Here is a 21984-nt window from a genome sequence, read left to right as displayed (position 1 = left end):
TCAGGCGAAATTGGGCAAAATCAGGCAATTGGCAGACTTCAGGTTCCTATGATGCGACCCTCACTCATGCCTTGCGACCCAGGTGATGCGACCCTCATTACAGCCTTGAAGACCAGGTGATGCGACCCTCATCCCAGCCTTTGCGACCCATATGATGCGAGTCGCATCCACCTGATACGAGTCGCATCAACTGTTGCCGCCCAGTTCAAATTAAACCTGACAAGCCCAAGTCAGATCTGTTGCCTATATAAGGAGGTCCTATGCCAGAATTTCGGGAGCTTTTTCCCCCTTGACATTCCAGAACACTTAGAGAGCAGAGATCAAGAGAGAATAAGGAGATTGGAGCTTACTTGAAGAAGAGGAGAAGAGAAGATTGCAAGATCCTCTCCAATCCACCTTGGATCTTCGAGCTTCATCATGATCTGCCTATTCTATCTCTCTTTTATGCTTTGTTGCATCATGACTGAGTAGATCTTTAGTTCCTAGGGTTAGGATGTAGTCTCATAACGTTGTCTTTGAGTTGCATGTTGATTTGATCTAAGTTTGAACTTGTGTGATTCTTTGTTTGAGTATTCATTGATTGCTTGATTTTGATTGCTTGATTGATTCTTGACTGTCTACTGTTAGATGTCTATAGCATCTCTTCTAGTAATTTGACCTTGATGTTTCTTGCAATTGAGATTTAGTATTTGAAGTAGATTTATGATCAATAGTAGCCGAGAGGTGAATTTTCCATAATTGAAAGGTTGTGGATACTTCTAGCAAACCAGACAATCAATTTAGGTTAGATACCAGTAGGTGAGAGCCACAGGTCGAAGCCTCGCACAAGAAATCAACTTAGATACAAACACATGTCAGCTCTGCTCGAGGGCCATGCGACCCGCATCAGAGATGATGCGAGTCGCATCAGAGATGATGCGAGTCGAATGATAGGTCCAGAGAAGGCAAAGTTTGAGATGAAACCTGAAACCCTGGGAGCGCCCCTTTTATCATTGTTCAAAACTAAAACCTTTAATTGTTTTCATTCACTATTAATCGATAATCGAATTGCTACTTGAAATTAGGAAATATAGACAAACCAAACCCAACTCTTCACACTTCTAGTACCTAACTCGGATTTGTAGGAATTTAGAATCGAATTAAACCATCCCTGGGGATCGATACCTTAATATACTATACGGACAGGGTTGTGCACTTGCAACCCTAGACGAGAGTAGATTCAAGGTTTAAACTGGTATAGCTTGCTGTACCTGAGACTTTGTAGCCTACCTTTGTAAGCGAACAAGTTGCAAAAAGAAATAAGGAAACAAATCGCTATGGATTCATTCAATTTTAATAGTGACAAACCATGTAGCAGTTCTTGTGGTAAGTTTGTTTTTAACTAAATTTAGACTTTTACATATAAAATAGATGTATTTAATCAAAAGAAGATAAATTATGTGATTGAATGACTGATATTCAATTTGAAAGTCCATCTTTTAATCTTAGTCGCTGATGAATCAAGACAACTATTTGCATAATATAAGAATGGAGATTTGAGGAGTAAGAATAATTTAATAATAATTTCCGTTTACAAAATAATAACAACAACAATAATAATAATTAAAAAAATACTGAATTGATATTCAATTTCAGAGTAGAACTAGGGTGTTTTTAAGTTTAACAAGTATCATTGTGAATTCAATTCTAAAACCTATTTGACTGGTTTGAAAAGATAAATATGAATTATTGAAACTCATCTAACTTACGGGTGATTCCTCTGCATGGATTTTTTTTTAATTTTAAAATTAGTTTTGTACAAAGTCAAGTGATAAAAAACATTCAAAGATGAATGCAATAAAATTAATTTATAAACCTTATGATTTTGACCGTTTTATTTCATACAAAATTAATTAGAAAATTGAAAAAATTTACATGTAGATATATTTTTCATAAGATAGATGAATTTCAACAGTTCGAATTTGTTGTTTAAAGTCAATCTGATAGATTGTAGGATTGAGTTCATAAAGAGACTTGGTGAACTTAATACATTTCTACTCTCAATTTCATAATAAAATAAGTGCAACCGTATAGTTGTGCAGTAATTTCATTAAATTCATTAAGAAGAGGGTTTAGATGTCGTCATTTTTTATGTCTCTATCATGTCTCTATTTTTGAAAACTTTAATAACTCAAAATTTAAAATTTAAAAGTCAAAATAAAACCTTTGGGTATGATGTACATCATTTTATCTACGCATATGTTTAAAATTGTAACATTTCAACTTTGATTTGGTTGTCATCAAGAGCTTGTAAAAATGTACTATGTGAATAATTTTTAGACGTTGATTTTTGAACTGATTGATTCACATAAAAACAAAAACAAAATCAAAATATAATATTTTTATTTGTAACATAAAATAAAATAACATTGATCATCACATCTACTAGTTTTATTTTGATATTTATAATTTAAATTTTGAATTATTAATATTAAAAAAATATATATATAGTAATGAGAAAAGAATAAAGAAATTTCAAAGCTCCTGGTTCATTAAATGGTATGGGAAGGCAGAGGGAGAGGCAGATAGATATGATATAATATATATGTGATCTCTCGCTCTTTCTTTGTCTGTTTTGTTCCTCTCAATTCATCTCATCTTCTCTTCTCCTCCAGTTTTATATGTGCGTGCGCATGAAAGAGAGATAGAAGAGTCGTCTAATGGTAATGGCGTCGGCTTCGACATGGCGCGGGTGCTGCCCCCCTCCACTAAATCCAACTACTACCAAGCCCAATAGAAAACTTAAATGCAACTCCTCCTCCTCCTCTCTTCTCTCCTCCGCCGCCGCTAAATCAAAATCAAAGCCCACCAGGCCCAACTCCTCCTACCTCTCTTCCTTTCCAATTCAGGTATATTCATTGTATGTATACTGTTGCTTTTGCTCTCTCACTCTCACTACCCGTTACCAGTACCAATCTTATACTTACTTCACAGGCGTCCTCCTCACAGTCTCAGTCTCAGTCTCAGTCTCAGTCTGGTGCTGGCTCCGATGCTGTGGGTCCCATCCCATTGTCCCAACAGCTGTCTGATTTCGGAGACAAGTGCTGGAGATTTCTCAGGCCTCACACCATCCGCGGCACTGCTCTCGGATCCCTGTTAGTTAGTTACTTACTTACTTCCTTTTTCTTTTGGGCTTCTTATTTATTGGATAATAATGAAAAATTATAATGCATGCCACCAGAGCTTTAGTGGCAAGAGCACTATTGGAGAACCGGCATCTAATAAATTGGTGGTTGACATTCAAAGCATTTTGCGGCGTCATCGCTCTCATATGCGGCAATGGTTATATTGTCGGTATTAATCAAATATATGACGTCGGAATTGACAAGTATGTTTAATTTCCTTTCTGGAATAATCCAATTACTAATATATTTTAATTAGTTAATCTACTATTAGTTTTGGCCTCTTTTCAGGGTTAACAAGCCCTACCTTCCTATAGCAGCCGGAGACTTGTCGATGCAATCGGCATGGCTGCTGGTGCTCTTCTTCGCCGTAGCCGGGCTATCCATCGTGGCATGGAATTTTGGGTCCTTCATCACATCTCTCTACTGCCTCGGCCTCTTTCTTGGCACCATTTATTCTGTTCCTCCTTTCAGACTCAAGAGATATCCCGTTGCAGCATTTCTTATTATTGCCACAGTACTAATTTCCTTACTTTACTCTTTTATATATATTTCTTTTTAAACTGTAAATTTTAAAATCCTTACTGCATGCATGCTTGATTAGGTGCGGGGATTTCTTCTCAACTTTGGTGTTTACTATGCAACCAGAGCTGCTCTTGGTCTCTCCTTTCAGTGGAGTTCTCCAGTTGCTTTTATCACATGCTTCGTTACTATGTTTGCTTTGGTTATTGCCATTACCAAGGACCTTCCCGATGTAGAAGGCGACCGCAAGTAAATAAATAAATGCTCCCTCCCTCCCTCCCTCCCTCCCTTTTTAACATTTAAAATTGATAGTTTTGTGATTTAAATAAATAAATGCTCCCACCAGGCAAAGGCCTCTTTTCTTCAAGAATGCTTATTAGTTTTGTTGTGTAGGTTTCAAATATCAACGCTGGCGACAAAGCTTGGTGTGAGAAATATAGCATTGCTTGGAACAGGCCTTCTTCTGGCAAATTATGTAGTGGCTATTTCTGTAGCCTTTTATATGCCTCAGGTATCAATTATTATACTTGAATACCATAAACCCAGGTACAGGTACAGGTACAGCTCTTATAAACCCATCTGTTATTTGTTATTTCAGGCATTTAGGTGGAGAATAATGGTCCCTGCACATGCTCTCTTAGCATTTGGTCTTGTCTTCCAGGTGATCTCTATATGCCTTCTCTCATCTCTTTCTTTCATTGGTATTAATTTATTATGTAACTGTAGTTACTTTGTGCTAATGTTGCCTTTCATGCAAAATCTCAGGCATGGATCTTGGAGCAAGCAAATTATACAAAGGTAAATTGCATCTTTCAATTCAATATTTTTTTTAGTAATCATAATTGTTTTGTTGTGACTTGTGAGTTGATAATGAGCAGAAAACACATATTAGCAATGCAATGCAAGACTTTAATCATGACTGCTGTTACATTTGCATTGTGCAGGAAGCAATCTTGCAATTCTATCGGTTTATTTGGAACCTGTTCTATGCTGAGTATTTGATATTTCCTTTGATATAGAGGTAAATTATTTGTTTTTCTGTTTCTTATCACACCTGTACTCACTAGCTACATGATTTTCTGGTTAATATCCTGTGCTGGTAACTATGTCAACTGCTGTTAAAATCATTCTATTTATTCTTTGTATCACGGCCTATGTTGTTATTCTTTTTATTTATTCTTTAACCTTTTGCTTGCAGATGCAGTACAAGAGAGGAGACCTTTGGTTCTGTCTCTCTGAAGACTACTGGTAAAATAAACCCTAATTTCACAAATTAATAATATAGTTCATCAATCTGTATAATTATTTTGTAAGTTCTCTCCCATTCTTTGGCACGAGTGTGTTGCTTGTCTACATAAAACTGAATCAGAATTTTGCTGATCGGTCATTTTAACTATTTTAAGCAAATTCTGATTTTCGCAGTTTACTTTATTTTGGTGCTGCCAATGCCAGTAATGTGAGAATAAGAGGAATTACCAAAGTAAGAATAAGATGTTCATGTCAGAAACTCTTTCTTTGCCTGGTTATGTACTAAGGTCTAAAATTAAGTCATGGCTAAGTTAGTTCATTACAACTGTATCAATGGCAAAGATGGTACTGGTACCAACTGATATCAATATTGAGGAGATTGGGAAAAAGCGATTTGAAGCAAGAAGGAAACAATTTATATGTCGATATTTTTTCAGAAAATTTAAATTTTACATAAATTATACAATTTTTGTAAATTGCAGAAAATGACACTAATTAAGCAATAAGTTGTTACTGTTGTAAAATTTTGCATAAACCGCAACAGATGTGTAAAGAAGCCGTGGCAGAATAAGAAATGAAAGAAAATAATATATAGTAAATTGATAATCTTAAAGTAAAATTAAATTAGTAATGTAGTGCGTTTTCTCTGCTGTGAAGTTGAGCCTCCTTGGATTTCAGTTGAGTTGAACACTTGAACAGTTGAACCCATGAAACATGCCATTGCATAACATAAGATAAGAGTTATTGTTACCCGTTTCATGTAAGACAATACAATCCCTGCCGTAGAAAATTTAGAGAAGGGGAGAGAATGGAAAAGAATAGAGAGAGAGAGAGAGAGAGTTGATTACCTGGTGTGGTGATGGACTGATGGGTCATGGCCATGGGTGTGCTTTGCTTTGCCACTTTGCCATGTTTAATGCCACGTGCGCTTTAATTGATCTGCATCTGCATCTGCATCTCGATGGGTCGCATACGGGTCATGCTCATTTCAGATCTCTATAGTATTATTAGTATGGGAACGGGGAACCTAACCTCATCATCTTAGTTACCTTTTTGTTTAAAATAATAATAATAATCTAATCTAAGAGCAATTCGATGCTGCGTGAATTAGCGGAGCGTGCGAGAGATGTGAAAATAAAATATTAAAATAATAAAGAAAAAGGTAACAACTCATTCCTAACAAGAGCAGCTAAGCTAGGGAATAGGGATTGATATGTTCAATGATTAATTAATTATTTAATTAACGAGTAAATACTTATCACTGTATCACATAAACATAATGCATTTCTCTACCAAAATCTTCAAACGCTAGCTATCAAATTCTGGAACAGGTCTCCGTCTCAGAAAAAAAGAAAAGAAAAGAAAGCTGACTATTTTGTTCACAGATTCCCACTACTCTCTCTCTCTCTCTTTCTTTCTAGTCAGAGTAGATTGGACTGGACTCCTCGTGAGGAGAGAAGAGGAGAGGGGAGGTCTCTTTTGTCCCTTCTCTCTTTCTCTCTTTTCTCTCTTCTCCTAAAAACCTCACATAAACCCTCGCTCTCTCTTCTTTTACTCTTTGCTCCCTAAAAGCATCCACCTTTCTTCTTCTCTCTAAAGTCTCTCTCGCTTTCTCTTATTCTCCGATCCATCCAGGTAATGTATGCAATAAACTCCCCCTTTTACTTTTCCTCCTTTTCTCTCTCTCTCTCTCTCTCTCTCTCTGTTTCTTTTGCGTGTCGGCCGTGTTAGTTTTAGCTTCATATCAAGCAAAAGATGGCAACTTGGGATTCTAAAAATAAACCAAACACACAAAAAAGAAGAAGAAGGAGAAGAAGAAGAAGAAGAAGAAGAAGGGATTTTTGGACCTTTTAATTTTTACCGATCTGGTTATTTCTTATTGGGGTTTCTATTTCCTATTCTCTTCAATTTGTGCCCACCATTGTGCCGCTTTAGTTTATTTTTTTTTTCTTTTTCTTTTTAAAATCATTATTTTAGTAATGAGAAATGTAGGCACACTTGTTGGTTTGTGGACCATAACAGCTGGGTGTTAATTTCTGAGGGGCATCCAATTTTTCATATACTGAAAAATATTATATAATCACTATCTCAAATTCTCAATTCTTGAGTTTGGCAGACCCCTACTAACCAACCTTGTTTCTTTAATAACAAAATTGGAAAAATAAGAAACTTAGATTACCTTGTACCATTGAAGCACATCACAGCACAGCATTACCAACTAATTGCTTGCTTTATCCATCACACCTTTTCAGCCTGACTGCTTCAATCAAGAAATTTGCAATTTCAAAGGCCAGGTCAAAGACCGGTGACGCGGCAGATGATGCGGTGGAAGTGTACAACCGGCATTGCTCTCCTCTTCCTCTGGTTAATCACTACCACTAGTAATGCATCTGGTACTCTTTTCAACTCACCATTTCTGATTTTCATTGAATAAATTAAATCAAACATTGATTGACTGATTCGTGTTTTGTTTAAAAATGAAAGGAGCTTTTGTGGGAATAAACATAGGCACTGATGTGTCCAACTTCCCGTCAGCATCTGCCATAGTCTCGATTTTGCAAGCGAAGAAAATAGAGCACGTGCGCCTCTTTGACGCAGACCACCAGATGCTGACAGCCCTGGCCCACACCGGCATTGAGGTCATGGTTTCCGTCCCCAATGACCAGATTCTGCGTGTGGGCCAGTCCCGTTCTGACGCGGCCGACTGGGTCAATAAGAATGTGGCCGCCTTTGTGCCGGCCACCAACATCACATCCATAGCAGTCGGTAACGAGATTCTGACGGCACTACCCAATGCCGCTCTAGTGCTCATTCCTGTACTCAGGTTCCTTCAAGCAGCTCTCTTGGCCGCAAATCTCAACTCTCAGGTTAAAATCAGTACACCCACATCCATGGATCTGATTTCAAAACCGTTCCCCCCGTCAACTGCTCAGTTCAACTCCACATGGAACCAGATCATGTCTCAGTACCTCCAGTTTTTGAAGAGCACTGGATCGGTTTTCATGTTGAATGCACAGCCATACTATGGCTACACCAAGGGACATGGTGTATTCCCGTTGGAGTACGCGCTGTTCCGATCGGTTAACCCTAATACGCAAAATGTAGATCCAAATACTGACCATGTTTACAGTAATATGTTTGATGCAATGGTTGATGCCGCCTATTACTCCATGCAAGGTTTAAATTTTTCGGGAATACCAGTTGTGGTGACTGAAACAGGTTGGCCCTGGCTCGGCGCATCCAATGAACCTGATGCAAATGTAGACAATGCACTGGCATACAATACGAATCTTATGCGGCACGTGCTGAACAATTCAGGCACGCCTAGTCAGCCCAGTGTACAGGTCAGCGCATACATCTATGAGCTGTTCAATGAGGATTTACGTAACGGGCCTGTTTCGGAGAAGAATTGGGGTATTGTGTTTCCAAATGGGACCACAACATATAGTTTGACTTTTGAAAGATTGCCATTGTCAAATAATGGGGAGTCGACTGGACCCGTTGGGATGTTTTGTGTGGCAAATTCGAGCATGCCGGTGAGTGCATTGAAGCAAGGATTGGATTGGGCTTGTGGGCCCGGGTCGGCAAATTGTAGTGTGATTCAGCCGGGGAAGCCGTGCTATCAGTCGGATAATATTGTGGCGGTGGCTTCATATGCATATAACGATTACTATCACAAAACGCAAGCAAGTGGTGGCACATGCAACTTTAATAACACAGCCATGTTGACTAGTACGGACCCGAGTAAGTTGTATCTTCATGCCAATCAATGTTGCTTTATTAACTACAAGTATCTGATCTTGTTGTGTTAATAGTAATATTGTTGTTTCTGGTTTCCTTTGCAGGCTTTGGATCATGCATCTTTGCAGGAAGGTTAGTTAGTCAGTTTGTACCAGTTACTAAAAATTGGTTCAGTTAGCAAGCAAGTAAAACTGTTAGATTGGTGAAATCATAACAACTTTTTTTTTTTTTTTTTTTAAATTTAAATGGCAGTTCTGGATCAAACAGCAGCAGAGTTGGCCCTACAGCTTTTGGACCGGTGGGCCCCGACAATTTGGGTACTACAACTAAATGTGATGGCAGGGCTCTCATTTACACCATTGCCCTTGTGGTGCTTTGTCTAGTTTAGTTGTAAATTAAAAATGGTGGAATGAATATGTGTTGCAAATGCAGTTTTGGAAATAGGTTAGGAGATGATGCACTAGTGGTACCTTGCATTGGGGCTGTTGGTTATTTGTACTTTGTGACTTGATGGGGGTATAGTTGTTTAATTGGCTCTCACTAAATTTCGTTCGTTTTGGTTCTTTAAATGGTCAAATGACTATCTTTCTTATCATCTGCAGTATTTATTTATTTGCTGTTTTAAATTTCTGGTCAAGATATGTTAGTATTGATTTGATTGGCATCACTAGAAAAGAAATGATTCTTTGTCTTGTTTAGTTGTAAAGTTGTCTGACTGCTGGGCCAACACTGTTACCCCAGCCTTGCCTTTAAATATGCTAGCCTAGCTGAATAAGCAAATGACAGTCAAAGTCAAGATAGGAAAGGAAAAGTTGCAATCAGAATAGCAAATTTGGTAAGGATGAGGAATTCAGTGACAAGAAATTGGATAACAACTGTGCATCAATTCCAAATAATACTAAATCAAACTCATACTGCATTGGCATTGATGTCCTTTGTAAATCATTTCATGCAGCACCAGGTACCAGTACCTTAATTTCACTGGTACCGTACATTACATTGATAGCAGAAGCCAGAAAGTAAAGACTAACAGCTGATTTAAACACAGTTCCTAAATTTTCTAGTGGATTACAAAAAAAAAAAAAACATTTTATTGATTTACCTTTAATCTGTAATCAGAGAATATATCTCCAACCAAACAATTATCTCAGCAAAATTCAAAAGAAAAAAAAAAAAAAAAGATCAAACATGTTTACAATAAACGGTCAGAGAGGCTCGGCAAGCGGCGAAAAAAATTGAGAGCCGGCGGGGGCATTGGATCCCGAAACATCGGATGCCTGAGAAAGTAAAACCCTAATGCCACAGCCACCATTTTGGGTGGCACTGTGTACAGAGCAAGTGCAACTGCCAAACAAAACCCTATAAATATCCTGGTTGCTCTCGGGTCCCGCCAGCTCACCAATGCCTGTACCCTCTCTCCCTGTGCTGCCAGGTCACCAATCACTCTTTGCACTCTCCCTGCAAGTGTCCTTAATCTCTCGTATCTTGCCCGTATGACATCTGGGCTCGGCACGGGGTCAAACTCCTCTTCTAGCTCGTCGGCCTCTACTGTATCAGCCTGCGAGAGCCTGGGATCCATTCCAGCTGGCACTCTGGGACGGAACCGATAATACCACACACCAATTACAAAAACATACAATGCTGCTGTGGGGACCACCAACTCAGGATACCAGACAAGAACAAGATATAACACATGTACTAAAATTGTTGTCACCGGGTTTCGCCATTGCCGAATTGAGTCAAGCCAACGGGCCAAACTTACTGCCCATGCAACTACACCCATGATACGGAACCAATTAGATTTGCTTCTTCGCACGCTCCACGTGTGCGCATCGGCATCTAGCATGTACCGCACCACTTCCCGACCAAGTGGCGGTTCAGCCCGCTCAAGCCATGCAGCCACTGTATGTATTGCTGCACCTCTTAGCACCTCCTGTTGGGTGACCCCGATTGGTCTCAAGTAGTGCATGCGTGGCAGAATAGGTTGCGTGTAAGTTGTATATGTATCAGGTAGTAACCCGTTACATGCAAACCGCACTGCAAGTTGCACCTCTCCCATTTTCTTTAAACCGGAACGAAGGAGCACTAGTAACGGGTATGAGCAAGTATATGCCCGGTTGCTTTCAAGGGTTGAAACCCGGATCCGCACCTTTCCTATGCGGTAATCAGACCGGTTCTCACCACCCATGTCAGCAAACATTCGCCAATTGTCAAACACACCAATAGTCAGAACTGTGCATGGGTCATAGACCTGCCATGTGTACTGCTCGTTCCATTTCGGATCGAAGCTATCCATGATGGTTCGGGTTCGTACCCACTTCTTCCCATACTTTGCCACACAGTAAGCATCTGTTGATCCCTTGCCACCAGACTTACTTTTCATTGGAAGGAGGCCACATGCACCAATTATACCCAATTCAAGTGTACCGATTGGTGGTTTCCATAGTTGCTTGGCAGTAGGCCGGTAATCGCTGCATAAATGAGCTGCCTCGTCTAGCACGTGGTACCCACCTTCTAGGCAAAGCCTTAGATGAATGCGGCCGCAATAGTTGGGCCCACTACCAACCATGTGGGGATTTGCACACATATTGCTCGGCATTTGATGGCCGGGGCCACTTTCCAGATTGAACCATTTACTAGCAACCATCTGACGCTCATCCAGCCGTTGCTCGGCACAATTTACCGGCACTATCGTGTGGCCAACAAGCAGTGGTTCTTTTGTCGTCCGGTCTTCTACAAGCACAACCATATTGTTCTCCTCTAATGGTTCAGATACTACAAATATGAGATCCTCCATCCATGCAAAAGTCGACCCGCTACCTGTCACCATTGATCTTCGGGTTCGGGCAGATTGAAATCCCAATTGGATCTTTATCCGTACATCATAAGGCATGCCCGGAAGTGGAGGTGGAATTCTTACATCTTGTGCTTCTATGACACTGGCACGTAGATACCAGAGTTTAGGTGACTGGTACACTTTCGACCGGGTATAACTCGCATATGGTGCATCTGTGTTCCATGATTCGGGAAATGATTCATCTGCTTGAGTACCAATCCAAACTGAAACCATAATATCACCTGTAATTTGACTCGGCCCACCAGGACCTGCTGGACCCGGTTCACTGCCTTCAAGCCGGTACCACTGAGGTGCAAGAGGTCCATCAGGTTGGTCCCTTACAGGTACATCTGACAGGTCAAAACAGACACCACCAAGAAACGGGTCTGGCGAGTTGATAGAACCATCCCATACCGATATTTCAAGTGTAGGTTCAGGTCTACCATTGCTCAATGCAAATACTTCATTCCATTCCGGGTTACCTGTACCAGTATCACGTGCTGGCCTAGACCGTTTCGACTGAATACCAGCAGACACCTTCACAAAAGGGCTCTCACATGCCCGTAAGCCTCGGGCCTTCACAACCCGTACAAACAGATACTTCATGGGCTCTACTAAATCATAAGTCGATTGAACTGGTTCAACTGAATCAGGCACGAACCGGCCTGAGATGGTCCTTGCCCGACTGTGAGGTCGCCGTGGCATCCGTACCCGCTCAGAACTTGAGGTGGTCTGAGTCTTTCTTAGCTCAGGTGGATACGGGTCGCGCATTTCAATCACATCTGGTAAATGAGGAGGGTCTGGCTCCGGTACCGGTTGAACCATTACATGATGAGGAACATGTGCTGAAAGATGAGGTGGTGGTGATTCCTCAACAACCACCACAGGCACTGGTGGAGGCAGCTGCATCTCCACCGCTGCATCTGTTGGTGCCGGTATCTCTGGTAACTCCTTTGGTTCCTCTGGAGGAGCTTGTGACTCGGCCGGAGGCGGGTCCCCCTCAGGCTGTTTCTCCTCAGGTGGTGGGATCGTTTCGTCATAATAATAAATTTTCAATCCAATCTCGCCACGTATCCAGCTGAGTAAGTTTTTCTTCTCGAGTGGAAAGTACACGAGCCCTTCCTCGCCACGTCGTGAGAATTGGGACCCATATATACGGACCCGGCCAAGGAAATGGTTTTTATGACCAGCAGCAGATAAGCGGCGATCATTGTACACCTCAACATCCAATTCTTCTAATACCATGGAAGACGGGTCAGGGACAATGAATTCAAGCCTTTCCATCCATTGCGGGTTCAAGTCACGTGGTATGGTCTGAGTGCGCTTTCGCTGCCCGGCAAAATCTACTACGACATAAGCACTGGATGTACCGAGGCCGTCTTTGGGTAGGAGGTCCCGTGCGTCAACGACTTCTACAACTAGTTTTCGGGTTGTTGCAGAAGGTGGCGGCGTGGCCATTGGTGCATTAATTAATTTACTTCAAGGTGGGGATGGAAGGAGAGAAGAGAAGAGAAGAGAAGGAAGTTTTTGAAGAGAGAGAAAGAGAGAGAGAGATGGAGAAGTGCTTTTACTTTTTTAAATTTGTTTTTCTTTTCTTTTGTATGAGAGATTCTTCATTGTTGAAAAGGAGGGAGGAGAAATGAGAAGAGAGAATGTAGTTTGGTTCCTATATCTCTCTCTGTCACTGTCTCTCTCTTTTGCTTAAATTTGAGTTGTGGTGGTGGTAGGAATCGGATCCCTCTCTCTCTCTTTTTAAAATAAATGATATTAAATTTGATTCATCATAATGAAGCGCTTCTCTAAAGAACATTTTGGCTCTAAAAAGTGGACCCCACAATTGTTCTCTAATCACTTGAATCAAAGAATAAAGTGAACATTTGAAAGATTTGTCCAAAAGAAACCATTCCCTGATTCCCACAACAAGAGATATTCCTTCCATTTCCTGGAACTCAAATTACCAGTAACTAGAAATCCTGATCCAACCCACCATTTTCCATAGTCAAGTTCACACACACACACACACACACACACTTATTATGTACATTTTTTTTCTGGCAAACAGTATGGACATATTAGTTTATGAATCAATTGATGGTCCTTGATTTTCCATATTGAACAGAAAAGGTACTGATCTTTACTGAACTATATCTATTTTACATTTTGTAGGAACAATATTCTTCAATTTGTAATCTTTTTTCAATATTTAGACAATTTATTTGGTATGAAATAGTTATTTTTTTATTTTTAAAATTCATTTTGGCTTACAAATTAATCTGTTAAAGTTTTGTAAAACAGAAAACTATTTCTCTCCTAGCTAGAGCTTTTAAGGAGAAGGACAAAATATATTGGGGGAATACATCAAATCCCTTTTGTTTTATTTGAGCTATAAGGTTTTATTAATTGCTGGAATTGAACAAGCTATTCATTCTCTATATATAAGAGTGTTTTCAGAAGGTTTGATTTGTATTTATAGAAGATACATTCATACCTAGACATGAAATTGTGCTTAGAATGTCACAGGGATACTTTTATTCAAACAAAAAAAGGTTATGTTGTTGTCAAGAAGAAAACAGTTGTGAGAAAAGCACCTAATTCCTTGCTGAGCTTTTCACATATAGAGATCATGTTAGTGACATATTAGTGCATTAATTATAGTTCTTTCATTATTAACATTAAAAATAATTTAATTTGTTTAGACCTATTGATGTTGCATTAATTTGTTCAGTATGTGGTTAAGTGGTTTTCCTTTTGTTTGACAAGCTGCTATCTATATTTTTTTCACTGTTGCAGATGTAGAACCCCATCAGAGTGATCATTAATTAATTGATCACTTACTCAGTAGCAATATTTGGAAATGCTTCTCCCTGCTAAATTAATCCCCATTAGGAAGTTGCTAGGGATGAAAACAGTATGTATAATATCCGACCCGTATTCAAAAAATTAGATGTGGATATTCGATAACTGAATATCCGTATCCGAATGGTATGGATACTGATATGGTTTTATATTTTAAATATATGTATCCGAATGGTAGATATATACCATATTTATATATTATTAAAAATAATGATATTCACCATTATAATTAGATAAATATTATGAAATTTAGTATTTTTTTAGTAATAACTTTTATATTTTTTTTTAATATTTAATAAATATCTGATTCGATATGTATTTGTATGTGTATTTGTATCCGTCTAATATATGATCCGTACCCGTTTAATATTTTCACCCCTAGAAGTTGCACACTTGACATAAACTTAAATGGAGAGACTTTAATTAAGACATGTAATGTTGTAATTAATTAAGCCAGACGTGTTAATAATTACATTAATTAATTATGTGCAGCTCGGTTATAATTAGTAGTGCTCCTACTTGTGCCAGGTCTAATTAATTAATGGTCCCTTTATTCTCTATTTAATTTTATTTTGCTATTCAACGTGATAATTGATTTTTGGATTGAAATAAAGAGATGAATTGGAAATTATTATTCCATTTTGATTTCTATTGCTTGTATAGTGGAGCCTTATATAGTTTCCGATAAGAAGAAAAAAAAAACACGGTAGCCTAGTCTAAAGTATAACAAATACCTATACAACAAGAAATTCTAAAAATTGAAAAAGATTGAGATGGTTTTTTTTTTTTTTTCATAAAACAGTAACTTCTTATTTTTCTAAATTAGCCAATGATGAGTAACTTTTAACGGGTCTGAGCCTAATTGGTCCCTAATTCTCATGGGGTGGGATTGGGTTTTGTTGTAGAGCTAGCTAGCTACTAATAATTCAGTAGATGAAAAAAAAAAATCCATTAAATATATAGCATGTTTTATTTAATTTTCTTATTTTGAAAAGTCTCTTTGACCTTAATTCATCTTTCTTCAGAAAGAAAAAGTAATGCGAGCTGATGGAATTAAATTGATAAGTATCAGTGATGCATGCAAGCCATCAAGGTCAAGTAATTAAAGGATAATTAAGTGCGTTATCTGGTATGGTATCTAATAACAAGCTTTTATTATTTAAGTGATATATAAGTGAAAGATATATATATATATATGAGTAGAACTAGGGTGCTCTTTAGCTCACCAAAGTGTTTGGTGAGCTTGACTCTAAAACCCATCAAATCGATTTCAAATGACGAATCTGAACCGTTGAAACCCGCATACCTTACGTGTGATGTGTCTACATGTGAAATTTTTAAACATTCAAATTAATTTAGTATAAAGTCAAGCGGTCAAAAAAAATTCAAAAAATGAATGCACTAAAATTAATTTATTAACTTTTTAATTTTGACCGATTGACTTTATACTAAACTAATTCGAATGTTTAAAAATTTCACATGTAGACGCATCACACATAAGGTAAGCGGGTTTCAACGGTTCAGATTCATTATTTGAAATCGATTTGATGGGTTTTAGAGTCAAGCTCATCAAACACTTTGATGAGCTTGAGAGCACCCTAGTTCTACTCTATATATATATATCTATATAGTACGTGTTAGGTCGGTAAAAATCACACTGATATATTCACCGACACTTTTTCTCAAACCAAACTAATTAAATATGTTTTCAGAGCTAAACAACTTGAATCCTACTCCACTGTCAACATCACAAACCACTAACATCAGATGCTCTTCTAGCTTTCATTAATTCATTCTCTTTTCAAACCGAAAAAAGGACATTGCACCTTTTATAGGTTACCCTCCACACCTGACATAAAGCTACTCTCACCTAACAACACACACACATATATATACACTCAGAAGGAAGTCCGATGCAGTTTTTTTATTTACATTCCTTGCATCAATCCAAATGGAAACTGAATCTAATTATAGTCCGACGAAGCACCGGCGGTACGATCTTAGCATGTCCAAGAGAACTAGAAAGCCGAACATTGCTATGGTTGCCGCTGCTGAAGTCAACCCGGGGGAGGATGGACGACCACTTGTGTCTCCACCCGTCACCTATAAAGAGAAAAAGGAAGGGGTGCAGTTACAGCAAGTACTTGAATGCACATATGAAAAGGTTCTAGTTAAGGAGACTGTTTTTGCACCAGCTACACCTCATGCTCGGCCGTCACTGAAAGAGCTGATACAAGTGACCAACAAGGAGGAGAGAGATGCAAGAGAAGTTACAGAGGAAGATTTAGTTAGTGAGAAAGAAGACAAGTTGTTGACTGGTGTTGCAAGGCAACAACAAATAGTGACAGGGGTGAAGCCGGTACCTGGCATGGTACAGCGGTGTGCGAAAGCTTTGAATCAGATGATTAAGGTACGGTACGCACCGAAGCAGAAAAATGCAGTTGCTCTCATTGGAATGTAGGACTTGCTTGCTTGCTAGCACAAATGTTTGTTTATTTGTTGATCCATATGATGAACTACTGTTTGTCTGTTTCAAAGTTACAATACCAGGCTACATTCTCTGCTCTAATAGATAATCATAAAGTGTTGATATTTATCTCTCGTGCTGGTTTCTTTCTGAATATTAATATATCATATTATCTCTGAACTCTCTGTTACAAGTATTGATCACACGCCAAATGCTCTCTTGTGTAATATATTATATGCGAGTGGTTTAAAAAATAACCACAGAAAAGCTACTCTACTGTTCAATCAGGTTCGGTAGAGATGAGATAAATTCAAATAAGAAAGAAGCAGATAAAATTGAAATGTTCCAATTCTCCTCTACAGACCCAAAGGAATAAAGAAAGAAAAAGATAAAACAGAGGAAAAAAGCTCCAAAAACTGTCTTGAAAAATTACACTTTGCTTCTGCACCCAAATCACCATCTTAACAATTCCAATTACCAATCAGAAGCAAATCCACTTAAAAAATAATAATTAATTACCCAATCTTTCCTACCAAATTACACAATTCCCCAATAGCTGAATAGCCATCACCACCAATAGGTTTTTGGAAAATCTGGATGAATTGAGGCATATGCATATAATGTGCAAGCTCATGATAACATATCTTGGCCTCGAGTAACTTGCCTCACCTCCATAAGTTGACTTACAGGAAATAGTCTGGAGTCCTACGAGTCACATCCGGTTCTCCCCTTCTTGGGGCCGGGTCAAACTGTGCATTTTTTTTCAACATGACATCAGTCAGGACTTACAATCAACCAAAATATAATATGAACTTCAATCACTCAACTATATTTATTCATGTTTCATCTTTTATTAAGATTTGTAATTTCTTAGTACATTTTGATTAATAATATAATAATAATTAGTAATTAATTTTTGTTTATTAATATATAATATTTTTAACTAATAAATTTGTCATTAATACAATTTTTTTGTAGTTAATTTTTACGAACGTATATAAGTGTGCATCTTTTTATGAAATATGTATCCATACTATATTAATATTCACATCCATATTCATTTAATGTTCGATCCATATCCAAAAATTATAAATTAATACATATATGATTTAGCTATTATCCATTGGAATCTGATCCGTTTACAACCCTAACTTCTTTGTTTGGTGTTTACTTGGTTATGTGAATGCATTCCTGATTCAGTAGTGGAATTAAGGTTCATCAGAGCTCAAAATTGGTATTACCATCAGGACCTGGAATGTAGGCCTAAATCAGTCGAAAGTGTCAGCATGGTATAGCACCGATCAGATCAGAAGTCCGACCAAGATGGCATATTTTAGTGCGAGAGTTGAATATTTAACATGTCTCTCATTCTATATAAAGATGCAACTACTATCCCAACAAACACACAGAGAGAGAGAGAGAGAGAGAGAGAGAGAGAGGTGATGCTGACCTGGATGAAAGTATGACCCTTGCAGTCATCAACTTCCAAAATGGATGCCATGTTGCCGCAACGATAACAATAATTAGGTGCACTAAAAATGGTGACCACCTTTTGTTCCTGATTTTACAAAAAAGGAAATTGTCAAAACTATACCAATCCAGCAGCTAACCAATTATTGTTGTGATTGTTTTAATTAAAATAAATGCAATAAGAAAGAGAAAAAGGTGGTCTTACATGGCCCCAGTTATATCCCTCCATGACTAACTGGTGGGCTCTTGCGATCAGCTTGAGGTTGTTGGTGTGGTTAAATTGCTCCGATATATCCTGAAATAATTCACTCACACATTTATTGAGAAAATAATGAATAGTAAACACATGGAGAAGAGAAGAGAGGCAGTGTACCTACCTGTCCAAAGGTGTAGCCTGCACCACGGGGAGAGATGCCCCAGCCGCACCTGTCGTCAGGGTCTGACCACAGAAGATCGCACATGGGGCCCTCATGTGGCACCTCCTGCACCCGGTCAAAGTTCCTTATACTGTCCAGCGTCTCTATCGATGGTGAAAGCCCCCCATGCAAGCAAAATATCTCCGACTCTACCTACACACACAACACGCACAATAGAAAACAACAACCTTAAAATTTACGAATATAACCTCTTAGGATGGATAACTTAACGAAACAGCACCAACATAACGTACCAGTGCCGTTAGTGGGAAGTAATCAAAGAGGTCGGTAAATATCTTCCACACATTCGCACTTCCATATCTGCCAACAGAATATCCACAATGTTATTATCAGCATCAGAATAGCATATTTCTTTTTTTCTTTTTTGGAGAAAAAGTGCAACAAGACAAGTTGTACAGAACTCACTTTCTTAAACACTCGTCATAAAATCCATATACTTGAGTGATCTGCAATGTTTGAACATAAATTCTTTAAGCAGGATGCTACATAACTAACTAGAATAGATCAAACAATGAAAACAATGGAATAAGTAAAATATTACCTGACGACTCTCATGATTTCCTCTGAGAATTGTAATTCGATGAGGATAACGAACTTTAAGTGCCACCAAAAGCTGCATATGGTTGTGGTTGGAGCAAATAATAAAAATACTGGAGTATAATACTTGATAAGATTGTTACAAAGCTCATATAAATAATGTGGACTTACGGTGACAGTTTCAACAGAATAGTATCCACGGTCTACGTAATCTCCCATGAATAGATAGTTTGTATCTGGACACTGTTGCAATAAAGGAGAGAAATGAATAGTGGAAGAAGCAATGAACGAACTTCATTCATCTAAAGTATTCACAAGAGAAAAAGAAAAGTGAAGAATTGAGGACAACCTTGCCACCAATACGAAAAAGTTCGGCAAGATCGTGGAACTGGCCATGTATATCACCACATATAGTGACAGGACTCTTGACAGGCTGAACATTGCTTTCTTCCATCAATATCTCTTTGGCCTTCTCACACAAAACTCTAACCTGCACAGTGACAGATCACAGATCGAAGGGGGTTGAGGTAAAGAGAAGCTAATTGGAACAGATGGAAGAATGGAAATAGTGATCCAATCCCCGATCCGCAGAGAGAAATGTGGAATGAAAAGGAGACCTGACCTCTTGTTCGGAGAGGGGTTTGCATTGCATGAGTTGGTCGATCTGCTCATCGAGATTCCCTTGTGAATTCGCACTCATTGTGGCGATGCGATGATTGATTGATTGATTCCTTGTGAAAGAGATGGATCTAGTGAGAAGGGAAGCTGGGAAAGAGCCTTGTCTTCTAACCCTAGATCTCGACGACTATCTCTTCTCTTCTCTTCTCTTCTCTTCTCTTCTCTTCCCTCTCTCTGTCTCTGAGCAGAGCAGATCAGAGCAGATCGGGGTTTTGCTTTTTTTAACTGGTGGACTGGAGGGAGGGAGGGAGGGAGGGAGGGAGGGAGAGAGAGAGACTAATTAAGAGAATGAATGTACGAAGAGGCGGAGATGTAGGGGAGACTCCTCGATTTGGATTTTGGGATTTTGGGATTTTGGGATTTTGGATGGAGAGAGAGAGAGACTGGACAAATGGACAAATGGAGGAGATATTTGGATCCCACAGAGAGAGAGAGAGAGAGAGAGAGAGAGAGACTGGACAAATGGACAAATGGAGGAGATATTTGGACCCCACAGAGAGAGAGAGAGAGAGAGAGAGAGACTGGACAAATGTGGGCTCATATAGTCATATGGGCTGTGAGCCTGAGAAATGAAAATCGATTTACTAACGCCTGACTCAATGGCTCAATGCCATGTGTTGTGTTTCACTGTTTCGCGGGCCCATGTTCAGCGAACTCATGAGTCATGAGTCATGAGTCGTGCCATCCATACTCCAACCAAAATCTGTATAATGTATCCCATAACTCGACTGTTCAAAATCCAACATTTTACAATAATCAATATATACTCAATTGTATGTACCAACTTGCAAGTTGTCAACAATATATACTAAATTGTTAAAAAATTATATTGTAAAAAAATAAACCACAAATTTCATTAAATTATATATATATATATAGAATTAGGCTGGGGTGCTATGGATAGCATAGAGGCCTCTATGCTACGGCTCAATATTCGAGTTTTCAAAATCCAAACGGTCGATCCGAACCGTTCATCTTATTCTCCATATTAATATCTGCTTGGAGACCAAATTTTACATTTTTCTGAATTTTTTTACTATTTATTAAGTATTTTACAAAATTGTTGATCCAACGGTGGCTGCACAAAACAGTAAAACCGTTGGATTAGCGATTTTCAAAGTGGCTTAATAAATAGTAAAAAAATTCAGAAAATTATAAAATTTGGTCTCCAAGCAGATATTAATATGGAAAATAAGATGAACGGTTCGGATCGACCGTTTGGATTTTGAAAACTTGAATATTGAGCCGTAGCACGGGATGTCACACCCCAAATCCACCGGGTCTGACAGCCTGCCGCGTGTATTTATCTAGTGTCACATATACACGCAAGGCAGTGGATCTTTTTATATGCATTACCAATATCCTCATTCGCAGCATCCGTAAAATAAACCTGAAAATAATCGGGAGGGTGGGGGTGAGAATAAATCATCAGTGCGAAATTTGCCACAGTTTAGATTATTGGACTTGCAATCAAACTCTGTATTCAACAATGAAACCCAAACAATAACAATGCAAACAGATATATATACGAAAACATAAATAACAGAATGCCACTACTCGACAACAATTTATCAACCTGAAACACAGTTTACGGAATTTCCAAGATGGTTTTCAAAACACAACATATATTTTGGCTTAACTCATTTCATTATGACTGGTAGCAACCACAGATGTTCTTTCGAGCTGGACCGTTATCAAACCCACATCTGTAGGGTTACAGACGCCTACAGATGGCCAACCAAGCTGGACCCTTTATCAGACACCCATCTGCAATTGCTGTTTGGCTTAACCATTTCCTAAGGTCCGGTTACAAGTCACCAATACAGGTCAACTTGACAAATGCAATCACACGGAATCAAAGTTACCTATACAGGTCAACTTTGCTAAATCTCAAGCAAATATATCAAAGCCACACATACAGGTCAGCCTCGCAAAATCATCACAGGTCAACGCATAAGTCAGCAGCGTCACCTCATCCAGCCACCTAAACAGGTCGGTCTGGCAAATTCTAACAGGTCAACGCATAAGTCA

The 21984-nt window shown here is 38.7% G+C and overlaps 4 protein-coding genes across 8 annotated transcripts; 2 read left to right on the top strand and 2 right to left on the bottom strand.

The window, feature by feature from the left end:
• The first annotated feature begins 2655 nt into the window (after positions 1 to 2655).
• Positions 2656 to 5104, top strand: LOC144545153 (homogentisate prenyltransferase). 2 transcript variants are annotated; one of them, XM_078293739.1, is made up of 10 exons: positions 2656 to 2888; positions 2989 to 3134; positions 3221 to 3367; positions 3453 to 3678; positions 3766 to 3932; positions 4077 to 4194; positions 4282 to 4344; positions 4449 to 4481; positions 4628 to 4704; positions 4882 to 5104. In XM_078293739.1, the coding sequence occupies exons 1-9, from the start codon at positions 2700 to 2702 to the stop codon at positions 4700 to 4702; spliced, it is 1164 nt and encodes a 387-aa protein (XP_078149865.1). In that variant the 5' UTR covers positions 2656 to 2699; the 3' UTR covers positions 4703 to 4704; positions 4882 to 5104. The 2 variants fall into 2 exon arrangements, with proteins under 2 accessions (XP_078149865.1, XP_078149864.1); XM_078293738.1 differs by having other exon boundaries at positions 2974 to 3134.
• A 1250-nt stretch (positions 5105 to 6354) lies between these two features.
• LOC144545171 (O-Glycosyl hydrolases family 17 protein) lies at positions 6355 to 9257 on the top strand. Of its 3 annotated transcripts, none has more exons than XM_078293763.1 (5): positions 6355 to 6566; positions 7184 to 7312; positions 7416 to 8675; positions 8777 to 8804; positions 8925 to 9257. In XM_078293763.1, exons 2-5 carry the CDS (start codon positions 7249 to 7251, stop codon positions 9058 to 9060), a joined length of 1488 nt encoding a protein of 495 aa, XP_078149889.1. In that variant the 5' UTR covers positions 6355 to 6566; positions 7184 to 7248; the 3' UTR covers positions 9061 to 9257. The 3 variants fall into 3 exon arrangements, with proteins under 3 accessions (XP_078149889.1, XP_078149888.1, XP_078149887.1); XM_078293762.1 differs by having other exon boundaries at positions 6458 to 6566; positions 7184 to 7324; XM_078293761.1 differs by lacking the exon at positions 6355 to 6566 and having other exon boundaries at positions 7109 to 7324.
• A 491-nt stretch (positions 9258 to 9748) lies between these two features.
• On the bottom strand, positions 9749 to 13234 carry QKY (C2 calcium/lipid-binding plant phosphoribosyltransferase family protein). Its single transcript, XM_078293760.1, has one exon. The coding sequence runs from the start codon at positions 12964 to 12966 to the stop codon at positions 9865 to 9867; it is 3102 nt and encodes a 1033-aa protein (XP_078149886.1). The 5' UTR covers positions 12967 to 13234; the 3' UTR covers positions 9749 to 9864.
• A 3912-nt stretch (positions 13235 to 17146) lies between these two features.
• LOC144545169 (serine/threonine-protein phosphatase PP2A catalytic subunit) lies at positions 17147 to 20192 on the bottom strand. Of its 2 annotated transcripts, none has more exons than XM_078293758.1 (10): positions 19898 to 20192; positions 19625 to 19765; positions 19447 to 19518; positions 19280 to 19351; positions 19144 to 19184; positions 18972 to 19038; positions 18679 to 18870; positions 18507 to 18596; positions 18282 to 18389; positions 17147 to 17580 (listed from the first exon to the last, which is right to left on the bottom strand). In XM_078293758.1, exons 1-10 carry the CDS (start codon positions 19973 to 19975, stop codon positions 17515 to 17517), a joined length of 927 nt encoding a protein of 308 aa, XP_078149884.1. In that variant the 5' UTR covers positions 19976 to 20192; the 3' UTR covers positions 17147 to 17514. The 2 variants fall into 2 exon arrangements, with proteins under 2 accessions (XP_078149884.1, XP_078149885.1); XM_078293759.1 differs by having other exon boundaries at positions 19625 to 19758; positions 19893 to 20080.
• Positions 20193 to 21984: the final 1792 nt, after the last annotated feature.

Source organism: Carex rostrata, chromosome 27 (assembly GCF_964058835.1).
Source record: "Carex rostrata chromosome 27, lpCarRost1.2, whole genome shotgun sequence".
Lineage (NCBI taxonomy): Eukaryota > Viridiplantae > Streptophyta > Magnoliopsida > Poales > Cyperaceae > Carex > Carex rostrata.
Note: the sequence above shows the minus strand (reverse complement) of the source record. Positions and strands in the feature narration are given on the sequence as shown.

What these genes read in the sequence shown, in the direction of transcription:
- LOC144545171 (XM_078293762.1), top strand. Translation starts at nt 7,249, where the DNA reads ATGATGCGGTGGAAGTGTACAACCGGCATTGCTCTCCTCTTCCTCTGG. An exon ending in GTTGACTAGTACGGACCCGA is followed by an intron (nt 8,676 to 8,776) that starts GTAAGTTGTATC and finishes TTTCCTTTGCAG; the next exon opens with GCTTTGGATCATGCATCTTT. An exon ending in TCATGCATCTTTGCAGGAAG is followed by an intron (nt 8,805 to 8,924) that starts GTTAGTTAGTCA and finishes TTTAAATGGCAG; the next exon opens with TTCTGGATCAAACAGCAGCA.
- LOC144545169 (XM_078293758.1), bottom strand. Translation starts at nt 19,975, where the DNA reads ATGAGTGCGAATTCACAAGGGAATCTCGATGAGCAGATCGACCAACTC. An exon ending in AACCCCTCTCCGAACAAGAG is followed by an intron (nt 19,766 to 19,897) that starts GTCAGGTCTCCT and finishes GTCACTGTGCAG; the next exon opens with GTTAGAGTTTTGTGTGAGAA. An exon ending in ACTTCCCACTAACGGCACTG is followed by an intron (nt 18,871 to 18,971) that starts GTACGTTATGTT and finishes TTGTGTGTGTAG; the next exon opens with GTAGAGTCGGAGATATTTTG.
- LOC144545153 (XM_078293738.1), top strand. Translation starts at nt 2,700, where the DNA reads ATGGTAATGGCGTCGGCTTCGACATGGCGCGGGTGCTGCCCCCCTCCA. An exon ending in TCTCTTCCTTTCCAATTCAG is followed by an intron (nt 2,889 to 2,973) that starts GTATATTCATTG and finishes CTTACTTCACAG; the next exon opens with GCGTCCTCCTCACAGTCTCA. An exon ending in GATGTAGAAGGCGACCGCAA is followed by an intron (nt 3,933 to 4,076) that starts GTAAATAAATAA and finishes TTTGTTGTGTAG; the next exon opens with GTTTCAAATATCAACGCTGG.
- QKY (XM_078293760.1), bottom strand. Translation starts at nt 12,966, where the DNA reads ATGGCCACGCCGCCACCTTCTGCAACAACCCGAAAACTAGTTGTAGAA.